The 27,673-nt window shown below is 39.7% G+C and overlaps 1 protein-coding gene across 1 annotated transcript in view; it reads right to left on the minus strand.

The window, feature by feature from the left end:
- Nucleotides 1-13,482, minus strand: part of ank1b (ankyrin 1, erythrocytic b) — a 67,498-nt gene extending 54,016 nt beyond the window's left edge. Inside the window, exon 1 of the mRNA XM_053339917.1 lies at nucleotides 13,357-13,482. Within this exon, the coding sequence (XP_053195892.1) occupies nucleotides 13,357-13,482 (126 nt within the window). The remainder of the gene's footprint in view (nucleotides 1-13,356) is intronic.
- Nucleotides 13,483-27,673: the final 14,191 nt, after the last annotated feature.

Raw genomic sequence — 27,673 nt, forward strand, 5'->3', positions numbered from 1 at the left:
GCCATGGTGTGGTGCACAGGCAACACATCCCGACCGGTCAATAACAGCACAGACAGCAGCCACATGCACAGACACATGCACACACTTGCATGCAAAGACACACACACTTGATTATTTTAGGGCGGACATGCTCAGATGCTGCCCATATTTGAAAATAAATGGAGTTAAATATAGATTTGGAAACTTTTTAAGTGTCATATGTTTGATGACATGTGATGTTTAGAGTTTAGAATGAGGGCAAACATCTGCGTGTATTTATTTCCCAGCTTTTGATTTAACAGTGGTTCTCTGTTGGGGAATTGGCTGTTAGCTCTGGTACTTCAACTACATTGTCTGAATGATGTGGACAGTGGCGCTGACATGACGTGAGTCAGTTTGGCCGACAGCATCATGTAGAGGACTCCACACAGAAAGCCTTTTAATCATTTCTGAATCCTGAGTATATAGACATTTGACAGGCTTGCGGGAGGAGGACTATAGAGAGTGGACAGACATAGGGTTCTTGAAAATGGTGCTCTGCACCTACTGAAAAACTTATATAGTATGTAGTCATTTATATATTATGTCATGTATATTTACTGACTTATCTGGGCTTGATCTTTGTAGAAAAATCTTTACATGAGGTCAGCTTCCTGGAAATTTTGTGGGGCTGTCAGCTGAATCTCATGTCCTTTATCAGCAGAGTTAAATGAGTAAAATAGTAGATAATAAGCCTGACTTAGTCCTTCAAATTGGATATAAGGATGAACTATGGACAGTACAACATCAATAACAATACTATCATTTTCTACAGTGACCTCTACAGTCTAAGTAGTCGAGAGTTAAGAGACACTTCCATTTTTTCATGTAGCATTGGAGATATCATAAACATGTCAACAAAAACTACACAACAAGCATTTGCTTTTACCAATGAACACATAGGCAGGATGAAGAGCAATGAACCCAAATAAACAGTTAATAGGACAGGCTGGTAGAAGGAGAGAGAGAGGGGCACAGAGAAGGGAAGAGAAGAGGAAGATGGAAGGATGCAGAGAGACTGAGCAGCTTGGTTAAGCAGAGAAACACAGACAGATAGCTGATGGAGAAAAGCACTAAGGGCACAGTAGAAGAAGAAACAGTTTCACTCCTGCCCCCTGCTTCCATCCAGTTTAAAAATTGAATTAGCAATGAAGTATTTATACAAGTGCAGTGTGGATCTTCCAGCTCGATGCCTCTGTACAGTAGACAACAGGGGAGGATAGTGCAGGGAAATATTTATCGATGTCGATTGGTGTCTTTTTGCTACATACATATCATGAATGCAACGAGACTCACACGGGAGGGGGGTAGAAATGCAAAATAAAAAAAAGTAGCTGGGGGAGGACGACAATTGAGAGTTGACTGAGGAGAAACACTCAGTTTCAGTTTGCTTTGGCCATCTCCTCTTGCTGTCGTGTCTCCAGCCCTGGGTGCCATCAATGAGTGCTGATGCAAGCTGAGAGTGCAAAGTGATATCAGTGAATGAATGGCAGCTGGTACCGGCAGTATTGTTTGGAAAGTGCTGATATTTTATTTTATCATTTTCAGTAGTTTCACACCCAGAAAGCCAATACTGTTTACAATAAAAAGATAAAAATGCTCCTTTTTAACCTGACTCTCTTCTATTTGGATGTGTTTGTTCTTGTGTGTGTACGTACGTGTGTGTGTCTGCGTGATGAGAAGGGGTGTGATGTGTTAACAGGGATTGCTGCTTGACTGCAGATGGAACGACTCCTCTCGCTTCCAGCTCATCACTCAATAACTAATCTATGTTCGTGGACAGCGCACACACACACACACACAGACATACAGACACACACACACACAACCAATCAAACCCCACACCTGTGCATGCCTCAATGGATGAAGTAAAGGTCATACAGCAGAAGACATTTTCAGTCCATCAAGAATTTATCATTTTTCAATCATACCTCACTTTTCAATTAAAACAAACAACCAAAAAAGAAAACTATACTTGCTGCTAGGCTGGTGATTTCACAAACAGTCTAACCCCACGATCAATAATATATGTTTTGGGCATTCCTTCAAACAGTTCTGCCTTGCAAAGTACTCATTGCCCTCTACAGAAAGCTTACAATGTCATCTACAGGCAAAGAATTTTAAGGTTACTGTAGGTTTGGGTTGAAGCCTGCTGTTTTAATAATATGTATGATTAAAATTTGATAAGTTAAAGTCAGTGGAAAAATGTTGTTTCAAAAAGGAATATAGTAAGTGAACTGAATGAATACCTCTCTGAGTCATTCTTTCAGTAAAAATGCCAACATTTGCTGGTTCCAGCTTCTCAAATGTGAATCTGTTTTTGAGTGTTTTTAAATGACTGACCATTTGATATGTTGGGGTTTTGGACTGTTAGTCAGACAAAACAAGACAACTGAACATGTCATCTTGTTGGGCTATGGAAAATTCTATTAGCCATTTTCCATTATGATCTGACATTTTGTGACTAAATGATTAATTGATTAATCGAGAAAATAACTAGCAGATTAATCAGTTGTAGGAATAAAACTAACTTAGGGACCAAGGCTCTAATTACAGTCAATAAATATCTAACTTTAATTGGGCATCAACTCTGAGGTTGAAGCATGGTAGATGCTTACAATTGTTGTGGTGATGAAGGACAGATGAAGGGCTGATAAACAGCCAATGATGAGCAAATTTCTCGAAAGTGCAGAGCAAGGCAAAGCAGATTCAGTGATCCTCAGGTCGCCAGAGTGACAGCCAGAATGAGATGGGAGCAGCAGGTTCAGTGAAACGCTTTGGTTCACTGCTTTACGGGAGGGTGAATCCAGTCTCAGACTTAGTTGAGGCTGCTGTAGTGGACACACAGCAGAGAGGAGTCCCATTCTCTAGACCCAGAGCTCTAGACTAATCAGAAGTCTTAAAAACCAGTCATTAAAAACACAAATAAACAAACAAACAAATAAACAGAAAACAATGTCCGAAATGCCAGGCCATCTGAACCAGTGAGAAACACTTACAATTGTAATATTGATTAACTAAATAAAATATAGAATTAAATCAATAAAGCTCAGTTTCCCAGCATTCTCCTGGTTAGTATCAAATAAATCATAAGCAATGTCACAACAATTGAAGCAGAGATTGTACTTCCATATTACTAATGTTCTAAAATACAGTGAAGTGAACATGGTTAGAAAGTCAAGAGTCAGACACTTATTGCACATTAATATGGATTAATCATAATGATTTTGAAAGAGTTAAAAACTTTTCTTCTGTTCCTGGGTTCATTATCCAACACAATAACGAAAATATTGTAAGCAGCAGATCTTAACTCAAACTAAACTATATAGATTCAAAGAAAATAATCCATGTATATTTTACTATCAGATTCAAAATCAATCTTTGTCCACGCTGCAAAATTAAATTCAAGTCCGTTTGGATGTGACACATTATTTAGTTTGTAATTCAATATGTCTAGAATCATAACTATAATGGAAATATCTCACAGCACCACCAGTAGCTACATAAAATCCTTGATTTTTGATCACACACTGCATCCATTAGCCGGCACACATACTGTAAAATCTGTTTAGGCCAGCAGAGGAAAGTGATGGAGTCAGGGTGTGCCTCGGAGCGGCTGCTTCAGTGCATTAGCGGGCTCCTGCAGGCCACACGATCCATGTAGACCTTGAGGAGCACTAATTCCATTACATAATGGCAAAATCCAGCTCTAAGTGTGTGTGTGGGTGTGCACTTTGCGTGCCTATGAGTGTGTGTGGCATGATGCCAGTCTCTATCACTTTCACTCCCCCTCTAATGATTCTTTGGAATTAACAGCGCTCACTCATACTGACTTTGCTAATGACCTGTGATGAGTCAAATGAATCATTACTATTAGCTAGGTATATACTGTATGTAGGTCAACTGTGGAAATGATATATGTGTTTTTTTAAGTGTTGTGTATTTCAGACATCCCTTTTGATGTGAAATTGTTCTGGTTTGGGATGCAATACAAATCTCAGAAAAAAATGGAATACAATTTATGTCCAACTCATGTTCTCTTACTGATGTAAAGCAGGTTGAGTTGAAATGAAAGTCAGCAGCACAAAGCAATTTGAGAGGGTCGCTCAGGTAACAAGCAATTTTTCCTGCAGCATTTTGTGTCTAGCTCTAGATCTGTGCGGCGACTTAGACACTATCGCCGACCATGGCATGTCCTCGTCCATCTCCTCATCCCTCCATCACCCTGATGCGCGAGGTGACACTTTTATCACCATGGTAACATCAGTCACGTCAGACCACCTGCCACCTGACCCCAGGGTCACAATGAACTTTTCCTAAAAAGATTTACAGTTATTTTCCCCTCCCTCTACACACTGGGGATTTACACTGGTCGGCCTTGCTAACGATGATGATGGATGCTCTGATTAGCAAGTGCAGGCTGGCAGAGGAGCTGCGACTCTTGAAGATCTTGAGGACTGCATGTTTATCTAATGGGTCATTGGTAAGTGACTCTCTGATCCTACCATCATTCAACAACTGTTGCTAGTGTTACAAAACAATGCAAAAACTAAAACTGTATATGTAATATGTAATCAGTGCTAAAGTTACAATATAATACATTTACAATTTTTTTTTGCTTCACAGCTGGCTCATGGTTTGAGTTCAAAAGGTAGTAATTTGGAAACTCTAAAAAGAACACATATAACTATGTAGGATAATGAAACAAAAATATTAAACTCAAGCACTCTCCAAAACCATAATTATTTTAAAGACCAACACTAAATTATTAAATCAAACCATTTAAGATGTGGAATTTAATACAGTATTTGGCGGGGGGGGGGGGGGGGGGGCTTTTTGCCTTTATCACAGATAGTAGAGAGATGACAGAAAGGGAGAGAAAAAGTCCCCAGCCGGAATACGACAGGGGATGTTGCAGTTCATCATCTTAAACTAAGAGGGTGCTCCCAAAATGTAGTTATTTTTACCCAGTTAATTAATCTTCCACTTTTCTAGGGAAAAGGTGTAAGATCACGGAGTGGGGCTAAATAAAGAGATTCGTGTCTTTTCAGAGTTTCTAGAATACCTTGATACAGTCTTGTTAGAACTAAAGTATAAGATTAATAGATTTGGTTTTATATTATTGTATAAAATTGTATGACTGACTTTGAGTTTAAGTGACTTATAGGCATGGCTCTGAAAAGTATCCACCAACACTTTATCTGTACATAAGATGACACACCTAATATGAAAAGCACTGACCAATTTCTACACAGTATATTTAAGGAACTGTTGTATCGATATTGCTCTGAAAAGTACCAACACTTTACTTTTTATAAAATATGAAAATAATTAATACATTTCAACACATTTTAAATTCACACACTAAACATCATTCAGCCCCACTAGTTCCACACTAGAGCACCAGAGGCTTGTTGTTTAGACAATAAAGTTGAGGAAAAAAAGAAAGTGGCATCTGAGCCATAGGTGTATTATAAGAGCTGGATAGTCGCCACTCAGCCATCAGCCAATTTGTCCCAGTGGCCACTTGCAGTATTGCAGCCCAAAAAGCTTATCCCCAATAGAGCATCACTGTGAAAGATACATCTGTAAAACATTTGACAGGACATCTCGAAGAGCAGACAAGGTCATTATGACTCTTTCTATTATGAATTTTAGATCTATGAAGGTATTATGTTTATAAAACTTTTGTTGAGCCGACATTGAATTTGAAACAAACACAATGTAAAGTCTATGGGCCTAGTAGGAACTTGCAGGTGGGGCTGGGGGGAAACACACTGTGTATGACAACCCGGAAACTAAGAACTTATTTTTGGTTGTCTGTGCCATAGGCTAATAGACTGAATGGGTGAAATTTTTGGTCCAGTATCCAGCACTTATAATACATCCGAGATCTGAACACACTGCTCACAAACTCAGATTAAACTAGGCAGTGCTAATCAAATATACTGTAGGTCAATATTCTGTTACCACATTGCCTGTTTCTTAGCTAAAATGTTTAGCTCTAATGTGAGAAAGTTTGTGACCCAACCGCCATTTTGAAAACAGACGCAAGGAGCACAGAAAGGAACTCACACGTACTAACATACATGAGAGGCTGGACCAGCTATCAAAACAAAAAAGAGTGAAGTTCGGATTATAACAAACACAATTGGAGTGTGACTTCATTGTCTGCTCAGGAGGCCATTACATAACTATAGTTGTTTGCTGACGTCTAGTGGGGCTGAATGTTGTATTGCACCTTTAATGTACCAGAATTCCAATAACACCGCTGCAATGAGTACCAAAATTTTGCATTAATAGAGCATAATGACTTTGCTGATATTTATCAATGGTGTCTGACAAAGCATGTTAAAATCACTGTGATCTCCACATCAAAATATGTGACAGTTAAGATAAGCTGTGAAAGAGGCCTGATAAATATCGGCCATCATACTTCTATTCTGGAATCTTGCTGTGTTGTCGGGAGCAGGTATAGATCCGGGGCAACATCAGATACAGTATCGGAGCAGGTGCTCAGCTAGTACACAGTAGTGGTGTGTAGATAGATGGGTAGCTCTGGTCTCAGATGCAGTGTAATCCTAGGCTTGCAGGTAAATATAGCCTGTGGCTGCTTCGGCCTCGGCTGAGTGCTGCTTTGCTCTGCTCGACCTTGGCTCATCCGACTCTCCCTTCAGTCAAAGTGCTTGAATAGGCACCGGCCTACTCTATTACGCTTATTACTCTTGCCTTACAAAAATAATGCATACCATGTGTCTTTGTATCAAGATTTTCAAGAACTGATCCATTGTTAAAGGGTTTCACTGTAACCTGTATACCACCTGAAATCGGATTCAATAGTACATTTTAAAATAACAAACATAAAGGTATGCTGAGATATACTGTATACATTGCCCAAGCCCTTTATTAGGAGCACTTGTGCAAACTAAACTGAAATTGTACAAGCTTCATAAAAGTATGGCAGAGCTGTTAGCTATTAGATTACACAGATGTTCCTAATAAAGTGCTCTGTGTGCTTTTATTTTATAGCAGCAATACAGACAGCAATGCAAATCTAATTTTAATTAATTTTTTATTTTAATATTGAATCAACTAAGTGTGTTGAAAGGGTTGCTTATGGAAATTACACTTCTCGTATAGCCATAAATAAATATTTTATACGTTATATCATGACAGAAGCAGAAATAGGGAAGAAACAGGAGACAATGCATCTAAACCACTTTTACACTAACAAGCAATACAAGCTTTCGAACTGTCAACCAAATGGCAGCTAGCCTCACCAAACTCCACTGTCCACAGAAATAGCATTCATATGCTAACAGGCTAACAGGCACTGAGCCTGCTGTCTGATTCTGGTACATGATTGAATGAATCTGACAAGCCCTGAAGCCCCCAAGCCATATCTTCGGTGTACATCGCTGGTAGTTAGTTTGGTAGCATATAAAAGCAGAGTTGGCAGAAGAGGGCCAGAGCTTTTGTAATGTCATACGGCAATTTCCTGGAAGCAGTGTATACCAGAGCAAACCCACTACAAAACAAACTCGAAAAAGTATCAGTAAAAGAAGAATCAAGTTTTTGCCAGCACTAATACAGTGAAAAAGTTTCTTTTCTTTTCAAGCCACCTATTTAGTCAAAATCTGGAGCACACAATGCTGTATTTAAAGTATAAGACTCGCTGAGTGCAACGAGAACGGCAATTGTTTGACAGCTAGTTTAAAAAGAGGCAGCAGCTAAATAAAAAGTGATACATGCCTTTAATCAGTGCTGCCCTGTGTATCCTAAAGAGCGTGCCAAATACATAGAGATTTGTCATGTGACTCAGGCGGTACAATACTCTCATAACTGAGGTCAATCAGTTCAAATGTTTGTGGAGTTCATAATGATCAGAGAAGCACTTTATGATGAGATGTTATTCTAAAAGCATAGTTGAGAGTTTTTCAGCTGAATTACCTAAATGATCCATTAGTTTGCATCCAATGCTCAAATAGTCAAATGGGGATTAATTTCCCTCCTGTCTAAAAATATTTGTAATTATTCATTCATGGAGATGATAAAACTTTTAATTACCAAAGTTAGAAAAGTGTTTCTGATGCCGTCGTCCTGTGAGCTGTTTTGTTGAGGACAAAATTGGACACAGAGGAACAGAAAGAGGCAGAGAAACAGAGGAGAGTTTTGGCTAATGAGGGGTGGGTATCCATAAGGTTACATAAAAGTGGAATGAGATACCCTGAAGCCTTGCTATTTCACACACACACACACACACAGACAGACAGACACACAGAGCTCATAGCGAGTAGAGCACACACTATCCATTAGTAGATCTTTGGATCCATTGTATAAAGTGCACGTCTGGAGGAAACAGAAAAATGTACAAAGCCCGAGGACTCGCAGGCTGAGCTACTACAATAAAAAAAAGGTCCCAGATTACTTGATCCCATTGGCTACAAGGAACTGAGAAGGCACCCAAACAATCACTAGCACAACATGACCATGACCAAGCATGTACTTCCTCATTTGCATTATTCAAGGTTTAGCACATGTCGTGACCATTTTTATTTGATCACAGCCTTATAATTATGTGTAAAACTGTTCTGGAATTCAAACTTGCACACTTGTTGCTGCAATTCAAAGGTCCAAATCTATGTCTGAGTCTTTGGAAATGTATTCTACTTCAATTGACGTTTTAGTAATTGTAGCACAAATCAATGGTAGTCATAAGGTTGTTGTGACTAGTGACCAGTAAACAGAGAGCAGTGATCAATGATATGAGACATACTGACCACAGTATGGTCAGATAGATCATGATCCTTGGTATAGTATGGGGCTATAGGCAGAAACACAGTAATATGATATCCTGCTAAGCCTTGAATTGCAGTTGTTGGGCAGTCTGCATTTTTCTGAGTCGCCACTGTTGCCAACATGAGTCTGATTAGATTTAGCTTCATTTAAGACCGCTTGCTGACTTTATTTCTCGATGAGCAACTAATGTAACTATTTTCTGTAGGCTAAGAAGAAAAATATTAAAGTTGATTCATAATGCAATTGCAAACAAGACATCAGGTCTGATCACAGTGACTCCTTTACACAACATGGCACCACTCACCCCTATGCATAAAACTAAAAACCTACCACATGAAAGTAAATCCGTATTTAATATTCTGGTTCACTTCTGTGACATTTCTGCTCTTGTTCTCCTGTCAAAGATGTTTTCTCAATTTCAGCTATGTGAAGAAAGACAGGACAAATAAGGAGAGACAGCGTGTTTGACAAAGGTCATATCTATTCTAAACCTGGGATTTTGTAGCTGTATGGCAGCCACCTCATCCCGCAGAGGTAGCCGAATGCCCCCGCACTTTCTTAGCAGATTTCCTAACTACATTACTGTCCAGTCTATCCAGAGTTATGATAGGATCTCTGCGGGCACTGTAGTGGATGACCTTTGTGCAAGGGGAGGCGCAGGGAAGAGAGATGCCATGCTGCCGAGTTTGATTTACATCGAATGGAACTAATTAACATCTCCAGAACATTAAGACCTGCCTCTGCCTCCTCTTTCCCTCTCTGTCTCTTTGACTTGCTTCCTTACCACAATCTACTGGAGGAAGAAAGACACATTCAGAGAGAGAGATACACAGTGGACAGATAGATAAAGTGCCAAGGTTGAAGATTGAGGTGAAAAAGTGGGACAAAGACCACTTAAACAGAAGTAGTGAACCAGAGATTCAAAATTCTTCTCCATAGTTAATAGTATTATGAGAAAGCTTTTAATATCAATATTATTGTAAATGTAATGCTTATACATTGTAATGAGACACAAAACTTGTTTTAACAACAAAAATAACTCACACATAACATTCACAGTTAGCAAGGATCATCAACCTCTCCTCCTCAAAACAAACCCTGTGCCAAAAACAGGAAGTGACAAGATTTATGGGAAGTGCGGATTTATCATGAGAATTAAACTACCGATCGTCGCCCTTCCCTGCATCCGTCTAATCAAAACCATAGATCAAAATAACCAAAATGACAAGTCAGCATTTCCATATCACACTTCAGGTGAAAAACATTATAAAGAAAGCGAACCGCTTCTCATTTGCTGACAAAAATAACTGTAAAAGACCAAGCAAAACAATTTCCAAATGTTTTACATGAAAGTGGAGGACTGACTATTGCTTGAAATGAGCCTTAAACTGAAATCTTAGCCTGACGCATCAAATGGTTTGTTTAAGAGAATCATCTGATAAGTTGTCCTTGGAAACTCTTTGGAGAAAGGCAGACACTTTCAATAATACTTGACAGCTGATTGGATGAACCATCTATCAATCACTCTCTACCACCATCTTACCTTACAGGACAGCTGGATTTACCTGGATTTACGAGATCATGTGAGAATCCTCATAGGACCACGTTTGGTCTAAACGGCATAATTTGAAGCCTGACAATATGGATTCTCGTATGGTCTCATGATGTCGTGATCTCAAGATTTCATGATCTTGCATATCCAGCTGTCTTGCAAGGTCAGTGAAATCCTGCAAATGATGACTATAAAACATTGTTTTTCAGTGATTTCTTATTATAATTAACAAGAATAATTATTTATTTTTACGTTAAAAATAATAATACATAGAAATATTTTGTCAATAAAATTAAACTATCCATAGCAACAGCAAATCCTTTGGACCAAGTACTCTGCCTTACAGGCTCAAACACACTAAGAGAAACTGTTAAATACTTATTTTTCGATGAGCTGATAAATTGTACTTGGGCTTGCATATTTTTTTGAGTGGCAGTAACATACTGTACTGAGCCAACTGACATCGAAAGTGGTTTTGACCACAAAGGACCATTAATGTAATCTTAAACATAACAACTGGCAGTAAAATAAACGCAGGCTAAGTAGTGAATGTTATCAGCACAAAGATCTGTGGATGGAAGTGCTGTAGCATGGAGTAAACACTAATAATGCCATAATATATCTTGATTTTGTTTGCATTGCAGTGATTATAAGCTCACTAAGCTCACTTTTTTATATTTTGATCAGTGAAAATTACAAACTCTTCCACTTAGACATTTATGTGTACCATTTTATTAGTAGCTTGTCAGAAAGGATTTTAGTACTTATAGACTACCTAAAACCACCAAATGATGTAATTGATTTGGGTAGCTAATATACAATTTTATGTATAAGATTTAAATGTATTCGTACCATTAAGTGAGATCTTTCATTCAATATACAGCATCTTATGTGATATTATAACATGATAAATGTATATACTACGTCAATATGCATGATGAATACATGATTATTCTTCAGTAAGTTCCATACCTGACAGATCAAGGTACTTCAAAAACCAAGATTACATACAATAATGCAAACATCTTGTAAATACTATTTCACCATTAAGTAGTCCTGCTCTTTACAACATTGGCCACAATAGTGTAATGCAGTCAGTTAAAAGTTATTAGCTAGTCTCACTATAACCAGTTCAGCAAAATGTATACAGCTTAAAACTAATCTCTGTAGCCTCACAATATCCAATTTCATCTTTATGTCTACCTGTCCATATTTTATGTTAGTTTTTTTAGTGTGGTAGATCATCAATTATGAAGGCCATATCACATAAATTGATAATGTATTTTGAAAACTAAAAGCTAAGTAAAATTGATTATTTTACATTAATGATAAAAAATAAATAATACTGGAGAAAAAATACTTGAAGAAATACTACTGCAGACTGCATGAAGGGATAACAGTCTACAACTCACTGCCATTATACAGCTAGGTTCACTTTTTTACATTTTTAGTTTGTAACCAGCAAAACAGGCTGAATATACTCCTGAAACCAAACTGTGTGGCAAACAGCTTTGCAAAAAGGAGAAAAAAATCTGCTCTACGCCGAAGGAATGATAAATAAATTAGAGGAGAAAAGAGATTACGCTCCATGAGCATCCCAGCTCTCTCTGCAGATGCAATTTTTTTGGACTGGCTTTCTTCCTTTGTTTCTTTCTTTCTATCTGACACATTCTCATTCTTTCACACACACTCATTCTCTCTCGCTCTCCCTCTCTCTCTCACACACACACACACACACACACACACACACACATCTCCCAGAGTTAATATAAAAAGACCCGTCTATCCTCTGTTGCTACTCCACATCAATATGTGCCCACAGAAATATTGCAGGAGGAACAGAGAACAATTGGGAGCTGACGTTGCAATGAGCACTAAATCTCTGCAGAAGGCATAATACTCTTAAATTTTAAAAGATACAATCCATAATAGTTTCTTTAATCCATTCAACAAGCATCATTCATAATATAATCTATTCTCATAAATCATTTCAGTGCTGGCAAGTCTGAGTGCAAGGGTAGTACAACCCTAATAAAATCTGCACCTAAAGGCACAGCCAGAGCTGGAGAGTGCAGGGAAGAAGTGAGAAGAGGGGTGAAGGAGAGCTCTCGTGCCCACAGGATGTTTTGTCTGCTTAGTTTAGTTTAAATGTGAATTTTCTACAATCATGAACATATTTTTCTGGATTGAACAACAAAGGCACCACAAGCATGTCACAAAAAAGGGTATACAGATGGGTTAAAATTGCATCTATTATTAGAGTGTAGCTACCTCCATCTTCCCCTCCATTTTATAGCTCCCCCAATGAAAAGAAAAAATCAGTAATATGGGGGAAGACAACAGATGTAAGACCAACAACAGCTTTATGGGAAAGACCAAAGAATGGAGTTAATTCACCTTAATGCTGATGTGATTAACAGCATAAAAATGCGTAGGCTAAATGTATGGGCTGCACACTGTGTATTAATATGAATGAGCTGTGCCAACAAAAGCCTGAGATCCCCAAAAAAAGCTTGACATGAAAAAGAAAAAAAAATGACATCGCCTGCTAGGCTGTTTAGTCAACAGCCTGTCATGATCACACATCCACTGGCATAACAATCATCATCAGCCTGCTTTTCCACCCGTCCCCCCCACCCTACCCCACACACACACACACACACACACACACACACACACACACACACACTAGCCACATATCTGACCGGGCAAACACAACCTGTACCAGAGCGTATGTGCTTGACTGGTTAGCCTGCACACACACACACACACACACACACACACGCACGCACACACCAGCTGAGGCCGTGAGACCAACTGTGTAATTATACATGTGTAACTGAATCCTCACCAATCTTGCACAATAGATGCTGAGAAAGAGAGACTGCTCGAGAGATGAAGACAGAGAGGTGGAAGGGAAGGGGGTGTTAAGAATGGGTGTGAGAAACACCGTCACCTCCCCTGTCTCCTGAGACAGCCGGCCATACCTTGCGCCTGCGGTCCCTGGATCGATTCCTCTTTTTTATCTTTTCCTCCTCCTTCTCCCGCTGCTCCTGGGCGGCGGCCTCAGCGAGGTCCTTGGTTTTGCGGAGCTGCTTGGCGGCTTGCGCCATGGTGCCGCTGCTACTGCTGCTGCTGCTACTCCTATCACCGTTGCTCCAGCCCTCCTCTCCTTTGCACTACCACCAGTCGTCCCCGTTTCCTCTTCCTGTGTCCCTCTGTCCCCCAAGCCCCGTCACTTACTACGTCTTCTCTGGTGGCCACCACGGCATGTGTGTGCTTAAGGCAAGCAATGGGAAGGTCTGTGTCCAGATATTTGGGTGTGTGTGTGTGTATGATGTAGATGCTACTGCAGCCACAAGACAGCCTCCAGCAGCCAGGGAGAAAGATGCTACAGCTAGTGGTGCTGATGCTGCTGCTGCCTGTGCCGCGACTGCTACTCATCCAGTCAGCTTGCACTGCGCTGAATTGCCTCCCCTCCCCCTTCTTTCTCTCCTACCTTCCTCTCTCTCTCTGCTTGCACAGACCAGTCACGCAGTCGTGTGTTCAGCACGGTGGGGATCCTGCTGCGGATCTTTTTTATCTGTCAAATGTCCTCCTCTTCCTGCCATTCTGCCTCTTTCTCCACAGTTTCCATGTGCTTTTCTTTCACAATAGCTGCTGTTGCATCTTGCAAGGGTGAGGTACAAAAGATGCAGAATGCCTTCCAAAAAAAAAAATTATTGCATCTTCCCTCCTTCTGACCATGGCTTTTCAATGGCACCTCCCTCCTAGAGACAGATGGAGAGAAAGAACAGTGAGATGAAAGCTTGTAAAACAGAAAAGGATCATCATCATATTTTATCTAACATACAATATCTGAGTGCTCATTCTTCTGTGGTGTTATTCTTTGCAAAGCTTGGTCATTTCTTGACTACCGAAGGCTGATGTGAAGACAGCATGGAAACATGGTGCATTACATTAACATATACACCAGCCTACTTTCATCATGCTTTAGTGTCAGGAGCAGACAGGGCGAAAAACATCAACAACATGAATGCTTCATAAAAACTGCATGTTCACTTCCTCCCATTCCATTTCACCACTTTCCCTCTTTCCATCATCAGGAGGACATGCATGGATGTTTGATGCAGCAACTCAGTGTCAGATGAGTGAGCAGACAGTAGGATTGAAACACAGTGATTGGTTTCTGTTTCGATGTCTGAATCAAGTTTTGTAAAACCAAAAACTCTTAATAATGTGTACTGTAATGCAAAAGACCATTGTGAAACCAAATCTATTGATATAGTTTTACTACAAGTTACTTAGTGCAACTATAACGTGAGAAAAAATGTCAATATTGTCAGAGGGAACTGTAATGAGTCACGCCCTTCAGGCGATGAGTAAGAAAAATAATATCAGTTTCATCTCTTTGTTGACATCTCAACAGGTTACTTACCATTGTACACACACTGTATCTTTATTCATGGGCTACAGAGAGCAATACATCATATGTGCTCTCTGTCGCCCACTGTTCAACATCAGAGAGAAGAAGCGCTGACATCAAACTGTCTTTCTCTCTATCTAATTCATTGCCCCCACCCCACATTCCTCCTCTGCAACATCATCCTTCTGCAGGATAATGTTGCAATGTAACGTGCAGCAAAGCCTACAACAAAGAGACCATATGACAAGACTAAGGATGCATATTCTTGGATGCCCGCTTCAAACAGCTTAACAGCAGATCCATCCCACCCTGTCAAGCAAAAAGGCATGACATAAAAATCAATACTGTGGCCTATGTGGATACAAAATTAGGTAGTATTTCTAATGATACGTTTGAGTATGTGTTTGCTTTGCTGATTATTAAACTCCAACTTACAGTCTCTCTCCCTGTGTGTGTGTGTGTGTGTGTGTGTGTGTGTGTGTGTGTGTGTGTGTGTGTGTGTGTGTGTGTTAAATGTTTCCTTTGGCATTCACTTGAGTGTCAGCTTTGTATTTTCCTTGAGCATGATGCTAATCTGTCTATCTATTAAGTGGGAGGTTGACAAAACAAAATAATGCCATAGCATCCAATACACTCTATTTGGCAGAGGAGCTGGATGGCCCTGTTGAATAGCTGCCAATACTGTACAACCAAAGTCAGCCTACTTATTCCAAATACCACATAGAAATTACCCTCAAGGAGATGCATGTGTATATTCAATAGCCTGTAAAAAAAAAATTAAAATAAATAAATAAATAATGAACGTGCCCGTGACGTGACCTATAAGTTTGTGGGCTCCCGTTTTGAACCTTTAAGTTTGCATTTTGACTGTCGCCACCTTGGAATTTTGTCGCCATATTTTGGACGACAGGATGAAACTGACCCTAACCATAACTGCTAACCTGGTTAGCATGGAAAATTTAGATTCTAAGGTTAACTGTGATATTGCTAATGTAAAGTCCGAGGTGTAGGGGCTTTTAAAGTCACTCTTCTGTTGTCAAAAACTCAGGAACATATACTCTTTTGGAGAGGACCACCACACTCCATTTATTTAACTTCTTCACACGTTTTTAACCAACCTAACAATAACGTCGCCCCTTGATGACGTCAGCCCTGCGTCCAACTCTCCAGGCATGACCAGTCGACATATGCTACATCCAACTCTTACATGCGTCCCCCCTTACAGTAAGAAATGATGACCTACCAGCCCGGGAGATCTTATTATTATATTAGGAGGGGCAAGGGCCCTTGCAGGGGAATCATCAGAACTAGAACCTGGTTCAAGAACACAGTCATTGTCTTCGCCAGAGGGGAACACGCCTGCAGGGCTGCTGTGTGTTTGGAAGTAAGGTGTGAACCCTGTGCTGGAGTGTACACTGGTACTGTAAGCAAAAGCAACCTGCAACAAGAAAGAGTCCCACTCCCCATCACATGACAAGAGCGTTTTAGCCAACTGTTTGATAAGTGTCCTATTAAATCTCTCCACCAATATGGGTTTTCTTCACACCCAACATCCTGGATAAATCCACCTCAGATTCGAACAGTCTCCCCATATCTGTGTGCAGTGTTACCATTAGGGATGCAACGGTACTCAGTAAAATATTGAACCGTTTTGCACGGAACAATACAAAACCTTATGGATCGCGGGTTTTCGGTTTTGCAATTCATTTTGCATTGATGCTTTACAGGCCACTGTGTGTGTGTGTGTGTGTGTGTGCCTGTCCAGGCAGGTGAAAAGCCCTCCCCGTGAGTTAATGTCCAATCACTCACCCCCTCTCACACTGTTGTAACTAGAGCCGGGTTCAAAGTGCAGCTCACACAGAAGCGGAAAAAAGAAAATAAAGAGGCATGGCCAGCACTAGTGGAGGAGTTGAGAGAGAAAAGTTTTAAGAAGCACTAGCTTCATTCAAATCTCCGGTGTGGGTTAATTTCAGTTTCGCCGTTGAATACATGCAGGAGTCTCCCACATCTTGATAGCGGCTCCCTGACGCCCGCAAATGAGCTACAATCTCCCACAATCTGGATCGAGCAAGCACTAGTGAGTGACTGCGCACGCGTATGTCTGTGTGTGTGACTATCAATGCAGCGCGTATGAGAGCACAACGTTCTTATAGCGGTGTGTTGCAGCTTATTAGACCAATCGCACCCCCCGCCCACCGGACCAACACCGATCGCGCACTCCCTTCCCCAACCCAGTGTATTAATTTTTTATTATATATCATATTTCATGCTACTGTATAGTGTATACAAGTAGTCAAGGAATAAGAGGCAGTTTACCATTTGAAAGTGTTGTGTTTGGTAACTGTTAACTTGAAAGGAAAGTGTTTTTGCTGACAAGCAAAATAAAGAGATCATTTTGAGAGAAACACGTACCGAAACTGTGGCCCAAAAACTGAGGTACGGACCGTACCGTGGGTTACCTGTACCGTTGCACCCCTAGTTTCCATCACATCATGTTCCAAAATATAACTCTGAAAGAGACACTCAACAACTGTGGTGGCCTTCTGATCAGAGATGGCATACAGGTTAACAAACTTAGTGAAATAGTACTCAACAACTAAAACATACCAGTTGCCTTTAGATGTGACCGGCAATTCGAGTATGTCGGCTGCGACACGTTGGGAAGGCCTCTCCGCCTGTGAAGGCATGATGTCGGGGTACTGGGGACTTCCTCCTTTGACAGGCATAACACTGCTCGCACCAAGTCTTAATGTCATTGTACATAGTGGGCCAGTAACGTATGCGTCTGGCACATCCCAAGACCAGTCAAAGGTGTGCCATGCAGGTGTCCCAGACTCTCGAGGACCAGGACAGCAAGGACCACCATTTGTGTTGTCAGACAGCCGCACAACTCTGCACAACAGTCCATCAATGAAAGTCAGCTAGGGAAACTCGTGCCACGGCCTCTTTAAACCTCGACTAGCATCTTTCAACCTCCACCTAAGGGGTCTCTGACCAACCTCTAGCCAGGCCAAAACCTGTCCGATGTCAGCATCACTCTATTGGAGCTCACTGACATAGGAGCCGTTGTGTGACAGAGTGTAGATTAAGGCCTGGTCTGCACGAGCCTGGGGTTCAGAAGGCGAACAGAAGCTGGGGCTGGAGCTGGGGCCCGCTGTAAGGGCCGTGGTGAGGGCGGGAGTCTCTACGGTGCACACAATGCTGGGGTCATTGTCCATAACTGTCTGGGTACCTGTGTGCAGAGCTGGACAGTAACGGAGTACATTTACTTGAGTACAGTACTTAAGTACAGTTTTGAGGGATCTGTACTTTACTCGAGTATCATCTTTGGGGAGTACTCATGACTTTACTCAAGTACATTTGAGAGGCAAATATTGTACTCTTTACTCCACTACATTTCTATCCATAACCGTGAGTACCCGTTACTTAACGTGATTGGATTGTGCAGGCACCACTGATTGGGACAGCCTATCAGCAATCACCAATCATGGTCAGGTTAGATGAGAGACACGAAACCATGGAGGAAAGGAAGGGAGGGAGGGGGGGAGAGAGAGAGAGAGAGAATTTTACATTCTCCAAGTTATGAACATTAACATTTGTCATAACTCCATCTAGGACATTTCTATACATAAATGGAAGCACTGTGGCAGTAGTAATGCAATATTTAGAAAATGTACTCTTGTACTCTTGATACTCAAGTACTTTTAAAAACAAGTACTTCAGTACTTTTACTTAAGTAGACATCTGACCGTAGTACTTTTACTTACCGCCTCTGCCTGTGTGCACAAGGGTGTGGATAGCATAAGAGATATCACCGTCCACTAGCTCTGCACTGAGGTCGGGTCTGCGAGAAAGAGTATCCGCGTTAGTGTGTTGAGCCCCACTTTTGTGCACAATTACTCAGTCATATGGGTCCAGTTCCAGGGCCAGCGGCTGCGACACCCCGCTCTGTCATTATCAATGGGGAGCCATCGTAGGCCCAACAAACGTCCTACTGGTGCATGGGCGAAGACCCAAGTAGTGTCTGAAATGACGAACAGCCCACACTATCGCCCACAACTCCCTGTCATATGTGGACCACCGTTGGCTCGCTGAGCGAAACCCCTCACAAATCTCCTATAGTAAGAACAGAGCCCCAGAAAGGCACGCACCTGTGTAGCGGACCGTGGCACAGGCCATGATTCCACCTTGTCTGTGTTTTTCGCATCAGCAATGGTAGGGTTGTCAAAAATATCGATACTCCGAAAAGTATCGATACTCAAACGGTGTATCCGGATACGATACTAATTTGCCAAGGTATCCATACAACAGTGCGTGCACACTAGACAGGTAGTGCAGCAGGTAAGCCAGCATCCGGCACATTGCTGCTGCTACAGTATGGCCAGTGCGGCTGCAGGCCAGACCAGAGAGTCTTGGTCACAACTAACTTGGCATCTGAAGGACCCACATCGGGATCATCCCTGTGTTCCCCGGGTCCTATGTTCCCCGCTTTGTATGTGACCGGGGAACAGAGATGATCCTGTCTACAGTTAGCCAGTTAGCAGATGAGTTAGCCGCCGAGCTAGCAGCAGAGTTAGCCGCGATCGGGGAACATAGGACCCGGGGAACATATGTACGCTCCCCCGACACCCTGGGCTTCATGATGAATTCGGACAGGTTAGTAAAGCTCCCGTGATGTTAGCGTGGCCGGTAGCCTGCATTAATGTTAATTGTTTTGTGATTAGCTATGGCTAGCACGCTACTAGGGAGCGCTAGCCGCGTTTAGCTTGATGCTCAATTAATGTTGGTTGTTTTTTATTAGCCATTAGCCGCGGCTAGCAGCCTTTTGATAGCTAACGTTACTCAAACGTGTTGTTTTCTCTTACATTTGCAGAGTGAAGAAGAGAAAACTCAACTTGCAACTAAACTGAAGAAGCAAGCACAGCCAACTCTACCACTTCTGTTTGACAAGCAACGAAAATACGACCCCCAAACAGTCATTCATAGAGTAAGTGCAATTTCTGAACTCTTAACTCTCTCTAACTGGTTGTTGTTACTGTTAAAATATTGTTCTAATTGTTGTTTTGTGTGTTGTGTTACCTCAGACAACCAAAAACGTTGTCATTGTTGCTATTTTTCTTATGCTAATGCTAATTTCCGCTAGCAAAAAAACTTAAAACATTGCATAAATTTAAAAGAAAAGAAAATGTACTCACCAGCAAACTGATTGTGTTACCTGATGAAGGTTGCAGCTGTGTTAGAGATTTAGGCAACCACACCGTTAATTATGCATAAGCCTAATACAATTTAAACAGGAGTTATATAAAAAGTTACACCTGTACAGTTGTAAAGTTGGGTATTATTACATGCTGGTCTAAAGGCATTGATAGCTTCCCATAGAAATGTATTCAGTAGTGTGTCAAATGGTTTTGGGTAGGCACAAACCTTTTAGGCAGTCCACAATGGGAACATTAGTCATATGATTAAACTTAATTTAACAGCCTACTATTAGTGATGAATGCACCCTCGTGCTTCACTTTACCTACATTAGCAATAAAATGAAGTGAAATTTTTTGTTGTTTCTGCTATAGTTAGTTGCTAAAGCAACCTATTGTAACTACATCATTGTATAGCAATGTCATTGCAAAAACCGAGGGGACATGTTCGTTATACAATGATGCAGGTCAAAACACTAGGGAATTAAGCTCATCACAAATTCATATCATTTTAACATGGAGGAGGTTTAATGGTTCACATAAGGCAGAAGAGGAGAAAAACAGGAAACAATCAAGAACACAAAGAAAAACAAAAATAGGCTATATGAATCAATATTCTGTCACAATCAAAATGAATCCATTACAGAGAACTTTTGCTGACAGTCGTGATGAAGAAGACATCTGTGGTGATGTCACATGCAGAATAAACAGGATATAGTTTGAGCAGATGGTGCTAGGATCTGTCACAGATAAAACAATCAGACTACTAGTGCTGGGTCAGATCTGATTCCATTAGCTCCTCAGCCAAAGGTGGTGTGCTAAATATGAAAAATGGTGAAGCAGCAAACAAATAAAAATTTCTGTGTTATCTCAAAAAGTCTGACATCATCAACAACACTTTGAGGGGTCTGGGTGGTGAATGAACCCAATGACTTCAGAGAAGTTGTAAGAACAAATTACAACAGATTTTTTGTTAGTTTGAATTGCCTAATGAGTCGATCATGTGAAATTGACAGAAAAAGAGAGCATGTGGTTTATGTGTCACTTAAAGGTTTTATTAGTTATAATGAAACATACCTTTTAAAAATGTCACTTACACAACATTCGATAAAATTCATGGAAATAATATAGCAGTTTTGTTCTTCTGTTTTAGAAAACAAGATCATCATATAGCCTAGTGTGATTGTGAATGTGTAATGTATGTAAATGAATAATGTCAAATCTAAAGTTAACACGCTCTGCTCTCTGAAATATAAATAAAGGCTTAATCACCCACTTATTAATGATTTATAAGATGAATACGGATGTAAAATACATTTGTGGCTCAAAATTTGGTATAGGGAATAATTATAAAGTAATACTTGAACCCACTCCAGACTATGAGTTGACAGAATATGAACAGTATTTAAGGGTTAATGTGTTCCATCCTGGTCTTTGAATTTGTAAATGGCTGCGGCTGCCTTCATGGTTTGTTACTGCCTGTCTTGGTCTAAAATAGGACTTCACTATGCATAGACTCATCTCAGAATTGACCAGGATGTGATGAAGTGTCACAGTATATAACCTCATGCACTCCGTGGCAATCACCAAACAATAATAAAGAAACAAAAAGCAATACACTGACTCCTAGGAACTGGAAGAGTTGTTAAAGGGTAATTTTTTCAGCATTTAAAATGTCTGCTGTGTCCGCCCCTCTTATATGTTTGGGCAGGGCGTTACATATTTTATAAGCAAAATAAAGCCACTTCAATTTTCTCCCGAGTGCTTTTGGGAATATTTAGCTTATTGGGGAGGATTCCCAAGGACAATGCATGACCATGACTAAACAGTTCAACACTTTTTTTAATCAGTGAGAGGGTTGTAAACATGGTATGTAAAATAAACTGGGAAGTAGTGCAGTGTGGCTGGAACAGGAGTGAATTATGGGTAATCTCTTCAGTTTTAGCTGCAACAGTAAAGTCATGGTTAATCAGTCGACACAGGGTGTTGTATGAAAGTGAAATATTTATTGCCGGCATGTCACGCTCTACATCCCTGAGTAGATTAAACTGTTTCCTGTGGATGGTGATTCATGATTCTACAGTGCTTAGATTTACAAGCACATCACTGCTATTTAAAGCCTCAACTGCACTGCAACATCTCTGACCATCTCATGCTCACTGTGTCTGAGCGCCATCAGGTGGCAGCTGCCTCTTATTGCTACTATGAGCGTATTGGTCTCACTAAAGGAATTAATTAATGGAAATGTGGAAATTGGCATGAAGGAAAACAATCTTTTCGCCTTTGCAACAATTTTTGACCTCTCATGTTGTCTTTATTGTCTTTATTTCCAAATGTAAATGATCATTTATGAAATTGCTGTCAGTCCACCAATTGAATTCATTTGCTAATCACCAGATATATGTATAATAGCTATCAAATGTTAGAATATATAATATTTTTAAGTCAATATACATTAATGTTGCAATATACCATTAGTTTAAATGCTTCTTATGCAATGTTAAAAAACAGACCTAAATGTATGTGCTTGTGTATATGTAACTGTTCCTGGCACATTTTTAATTTCAGAGCGACTAATTATCATCGTTATTGTTATTATAAATTATCTGCATGAACAAAAGTTTTCTGTATGTTTTTCTATCTAAACAGAAAATTCTCACAATGTAATACATTTTTAAATATAAACTCTAAAGTGGTTGTTTTTCCTTAAATAGTCAGATCCAGTGTGTTGGCCTGTAATATTTATCTTCATTTATGTTTTGGTTTTTAATATTTATTTTAATATTTATCTATTTATACAGTTAGCTTTTGTTCTTTGTTTATGCGCAAAAGTACACATTTATTATTATTATTATTGTTATTGTTATTGTTGTTGTTGTTATTGTGCACCTATTAATATATGTTATGGGTATGTCTGTGAGTTTAATGTCCGTGAAATGCCCTGTACTGTTTCACAGTGCCTTTCCAGTTGTGTCACATGCCATCTGGCCTAACTCCAAAAACAGACTCTGTATCCACTGGTCTTTGACCTTGACGATGACTTGCACTTCCCTCAGCAAAAAAAGAAATGTTCTGGGACTCAGCCAATGCTGCTGCGTCCAATCTAAAGTCTATGACCATCTCTGAAACAAGAATAGAGGTTGTTAGTGCTGTAACAGAGGACATTGCTTTCACTTCACCTTGATGTGACCTACATTTTCCAGCACATCAAATGATGCATCTCATATTTATAAAAGGTTTAATGATGGGGTCACCTCAGAGAATAAAAATGTTTATTACAGTTTATCTGCAGTTTGTGTTTTGGAGAGATGGGTGTACAGTATGTTATAGACATATCTAATCCCACTGTGCTTGTTTTTGGACCTAAATCTAACTATAGAAAAAAGGAAATAATCTATTAAGGACTTCAATTTTAACAATATATAGTAATGAGATGAGATTATACACTCTGTACAGTAAATTAAAGTACATCATATACAGTAGAGATTCAAAGAACAGTGCACCCTCTAGTGGTTCAATATCACTTGACATTAATCTGTATTAATGTTTCCCAACAGGAAGTTTTTCTCTTTATTTGCTGCTTCTGTTTTTATCAAAATTATTAATAGCATCACTACTGGTTCTGCTACTACTACTACAGTACAATAACCTCTACTATCACTACTAGTGGTTCAATTGTTGTAGTCCCAGTACTCACACATAATTGAACACACTTACACACTTAAGGCTGTAGGTGTCAGTAAAGTTTTAAGATATGAATCTGCCTTACAGTGCCTGGAGGAAAAGAGCATTTAGATGCAGGTACACAATCTGACACTGTCACACTTAAGTCACCACCAGAATGTCAGAAAAATATAAATGAGCCTTTATCATGATAAATATCTCTTCTTTCTTCCCCCATCTCAATTATGTTTCTGTCTTCCCCTGTTTTGTGTTGTGGGGATGTTATGCTGTGTCAGCCATGCAGACATATGTGTGTGTGCGAGCGCGCGCATGTGTGTGTGTGTGTGTGTGTGTGTACGTACAAAGGTTGTGCTTTGTGTACAAATGTTTACTTTGTGGCCACATCATTAAAACTAAATTTACTTATAAATGATGAGAAGAAAAGGTTGGTGCACAGTGGTGCAATTTCCTTATGAAAATTACCAAATGTCAAACCTAAGAACTAATCGAGCAGTTCCAGCATAACAATAAGCCACAATATAACCCTTTAAAAAATTGTACTGCCAACTCTTTTAAGCAGTGCTCAGTGGGGTAGAAATAACATACGGCTATGTAAATGCACCAATGCAGATCAACTTTGAGTTTACTCAGCAGTTCAGCTACTGCACCAAAGGCTGATGGGAAGGCGAGTTTTCCATTCTGGTGTACTTAAACTACAATTGTTAATCATGGCAACTTTAAATCAATTGATTAGCTTTGTGATGATGTTGATGTTAAAAATGGAGGGATGATCTGAATCTTGTGTGTTAAATGAACAATTTTCTTGAAACATCAGATACTGCTGCAAGTTCAAGTCCTTGATTCATTTTAGTTGTTGACGTGAACAAAAACTGTCATTGTCAATGAGATCAATTCAGTTAAAGTTGTCCATGATAACATATTCTCAGTATGACTTCTGCACATTTAAATGGATTATAAAAATTTGATTTGAAGAATTGATTTATCCTGCTACGAACACAATGTCTTCAGAATTCCCACAGAATCTCAGTGCTCTTTTTAGAACTCATGCTGTGCATGACAGATTCTCCATTAGTGAACAATTGATCACTAGATGTGGGCATGCTATCCCACTCTATAAGAATCAAAGTGCTTAGGGGTAAACAGGATTTGGCAGACACCCAGAATTTATCTCAGAGTCACCCCTGTGGAAGCCAAGACGCTACAATACTGCAGACCAGCTTCCTGTCAAGGAGAAGAATAATGCAAACTTTCTGTCTTTCCATCTGAAATGCTGATGAGGAGACTAGCGCACATGGCAATTCTGCATTGCTTTATAATACAGTCTCCTTTTTCATTGTCAAAGCCCTTTCAGCAAGCAGCTGATGGTGGTGCTGCTTGCATATTTATCAGTTTTTAAACAGGGTTATTGGATCTCTCCCTCTGCTTTAAATCCAACCTCCGAGCAGCATCCAAGTTTCTGTCGTTAGTTTGTGGGGAAAATTATTAGATACCTTTAGAGGTGTTGATTAACTTGAAATTCACCACTCTCGTTGAATTGAGCCACAGATCACTTTATCCCTTTTTCTCCATGTAGCTGCAGCCTCGCCTCCCTCTCTGTTCCAGGAAATTTGCTGACCTCTGAGGCTTGGATTACCTGGCAGGGCCTGAGAGAGCAGCTCAGAGGCACTTGAGGACAAGACTAACCCTGCTCTCGATCAATGCTCATCGACTGTGCCTTCTTCTTCTTATTTTTTTAAATACAAGAGTTACATTACAGTAAATGTGTTTTCTTTGCAGTGGTTCTGCAAACTGCAACAGTAAATACCTTGTTCCATAGATTAGGAGGTACAGCTGAGGTATTGATGTCTGATCCTGTTCAAATGACGAAGCAGGTGCCTTTTTGTTTTTTGTAAGTGTTAACATCAGTTTCATGTCATATACTGTATCATAAAACTATATGACATGACATTATGTGATGTGAAGGGACAGGGCAAGGGACAGGGAATGTGATGGGATGTAATGTGACATGTCGGATATGAAACCAGTCAGAGTTATATACAGTATGACTACTGACTTTGTATTGAAATAAATAATAAGGAAGTTGCCATAAAACCAGTTTAAAGACATTTTCAGTTAGTTTTATAAATTATGTAAAATTATAAAATTATGCTTTTAGTCAGGTAAGGTTTTGTTTCTTAAATTATCTTAAATTGTGAAACATAGTTATTGACTATTTTGTCTTTTGCTTCTTGTTTTAATTCAAAAGTAGTGAGTGATTTAACTTAAATATAAACATGTCATACAGTTTATCTGGAAAAAATTGACAACTTAAACATTTTGAGGAATTTATTGTCAATCTAGTCTTTTTTTAGTCTTTGTGTGCAAAAAAAACACAAAAAAAACATAAAACTATTAACTATTAACTAAAAATGATTTTCTTGATGCCACATGCATTCAACTATACACGTGAATCCTTGAGAACGCACATAATAGTGACTAAATTACCAAGATAGAGCCACTAAAGTGAACCTTTAGATATGTAACAACTTTTAGACTGTTTTGTCAAAGTTAAATAGACAATATGGTCTAATACTGTAGAGAACTGCCTTTCCCCTCTTTCTACCATCAGGTGTGTGTGCCAGGGAAACACTAATGCTATCTGGGCTACCTCTCTCTCTCTGTGAGACAATTAAAGCCCTTGGTCTTTTCACTTCTCACAAACTATTTTATACTCTTTTATGGCCTCATGCTTCTTAGAAGATGCAATCTAAAATGTGTGTTTCCTCACTTTCAAATGACTCTGAAATGCCGTATACTCACTTATATAACATTGCTTTCATGAGATTGACACTTCTGGGACAATAAATACAAAGTGCTTGAACAGAGGACCATTAAAGTTATTAAAGTCATTAACGTCCCAGAGAAATCCGAAACTATTCTTTCAACTGATCACATTGACTGATCACTGACAATAAATTGTAGATACACACCTTTTCTGTTTATAGGGCAGTGCAGTTTAGACTTGGTGAGTGGCACGAGAACTCACTCCATTCTCCTTTTGCCCCCTTGCTGCCTCACTGCAGAGACATGGAGGTAAAGAGGCAGAGAGAGACAGAGAGGCAAGGGTGTTGAGATCAGGAGAGGGAGGGGGCAGTGATTTTGGAAACAGGGAAGCAAGCTGCACTGCAGCAACTGGGCGTTGGCTCGGCAAGGAGGCAGAAAAAGGCAGAGGAGAGAAGGAAACAGAATGAGAGGGGCAAGTGAAGTGCATTTAGATGTGCTGTGAGGAGAATTGGACAAAAAAATCTCTATTGGTCAAAATATCCTCCTATTTGAGCACTGTAGAATTAATTCAGGATTATAGGTTTAGCACTAAGGTTTAAAGCTTCAGTTACATTTATAGCTATAAAATGATAGTATGCTGAAGGTTTAGGTGAAGAGTTAAGGCTCATCTTGAGTAAATATCTTGGTTCAAATCTGTTGAAAACCTACAGCAAACTTGTATTAAATGATGTGCAAGATATTCAGATTTCATATTCAGACAAAAGATATAAAATATATAAACTGGGGGGAACAGAAAACACCAGGAATATTTCTATTTAAATCTTTTGGTCACAAAAAAGACAAGAAATGCAATGTTTGCATCATAGTTGCACAAACAATGCTTTTTTCTGACTTTAAAGCCTTAAGGGAAATTGTCAGAGGAGCATCATGGTTAAAACTAACGCTATTGTAGGAGCTATTTATTAGTTTGGTTGTTGTTTTATCACAAATTATTAGTATTATTTAATTATTCTGGATATTTGCTTTATTTTGATTAGATCGTGGTTGATCATTATTTTAGTTTCTATTATATGCTTGTTCAGCATATTTAGTTTTTCCTTATTTGTTTTGTTTTTATGTTGTTTCGTAAATTAGGTAACACTATGGGCACCTGAAGTTATATAGGTAGGTAGGTGTAGGACCAGCATGCACCTGGATGGGCCTGTTGACTTTTTAACAGAGCAAGAGAGGCCACAG

This window comes from Scomber japonicus, chromosome 19 (genome assembly GCF_027409825.1).
Source record: "Scomber japonicus isolate fScoJap1 chromosome 19, fScoJap1.pri, whole genome shotgun sequence".
In the NCBI taxonomy this organism is placed as follows: Eukaryota; Metazoa; Chordata; class Actinopteri; order Scombriformes; family Scombridae; genus Scomber; species Scomber japonicus.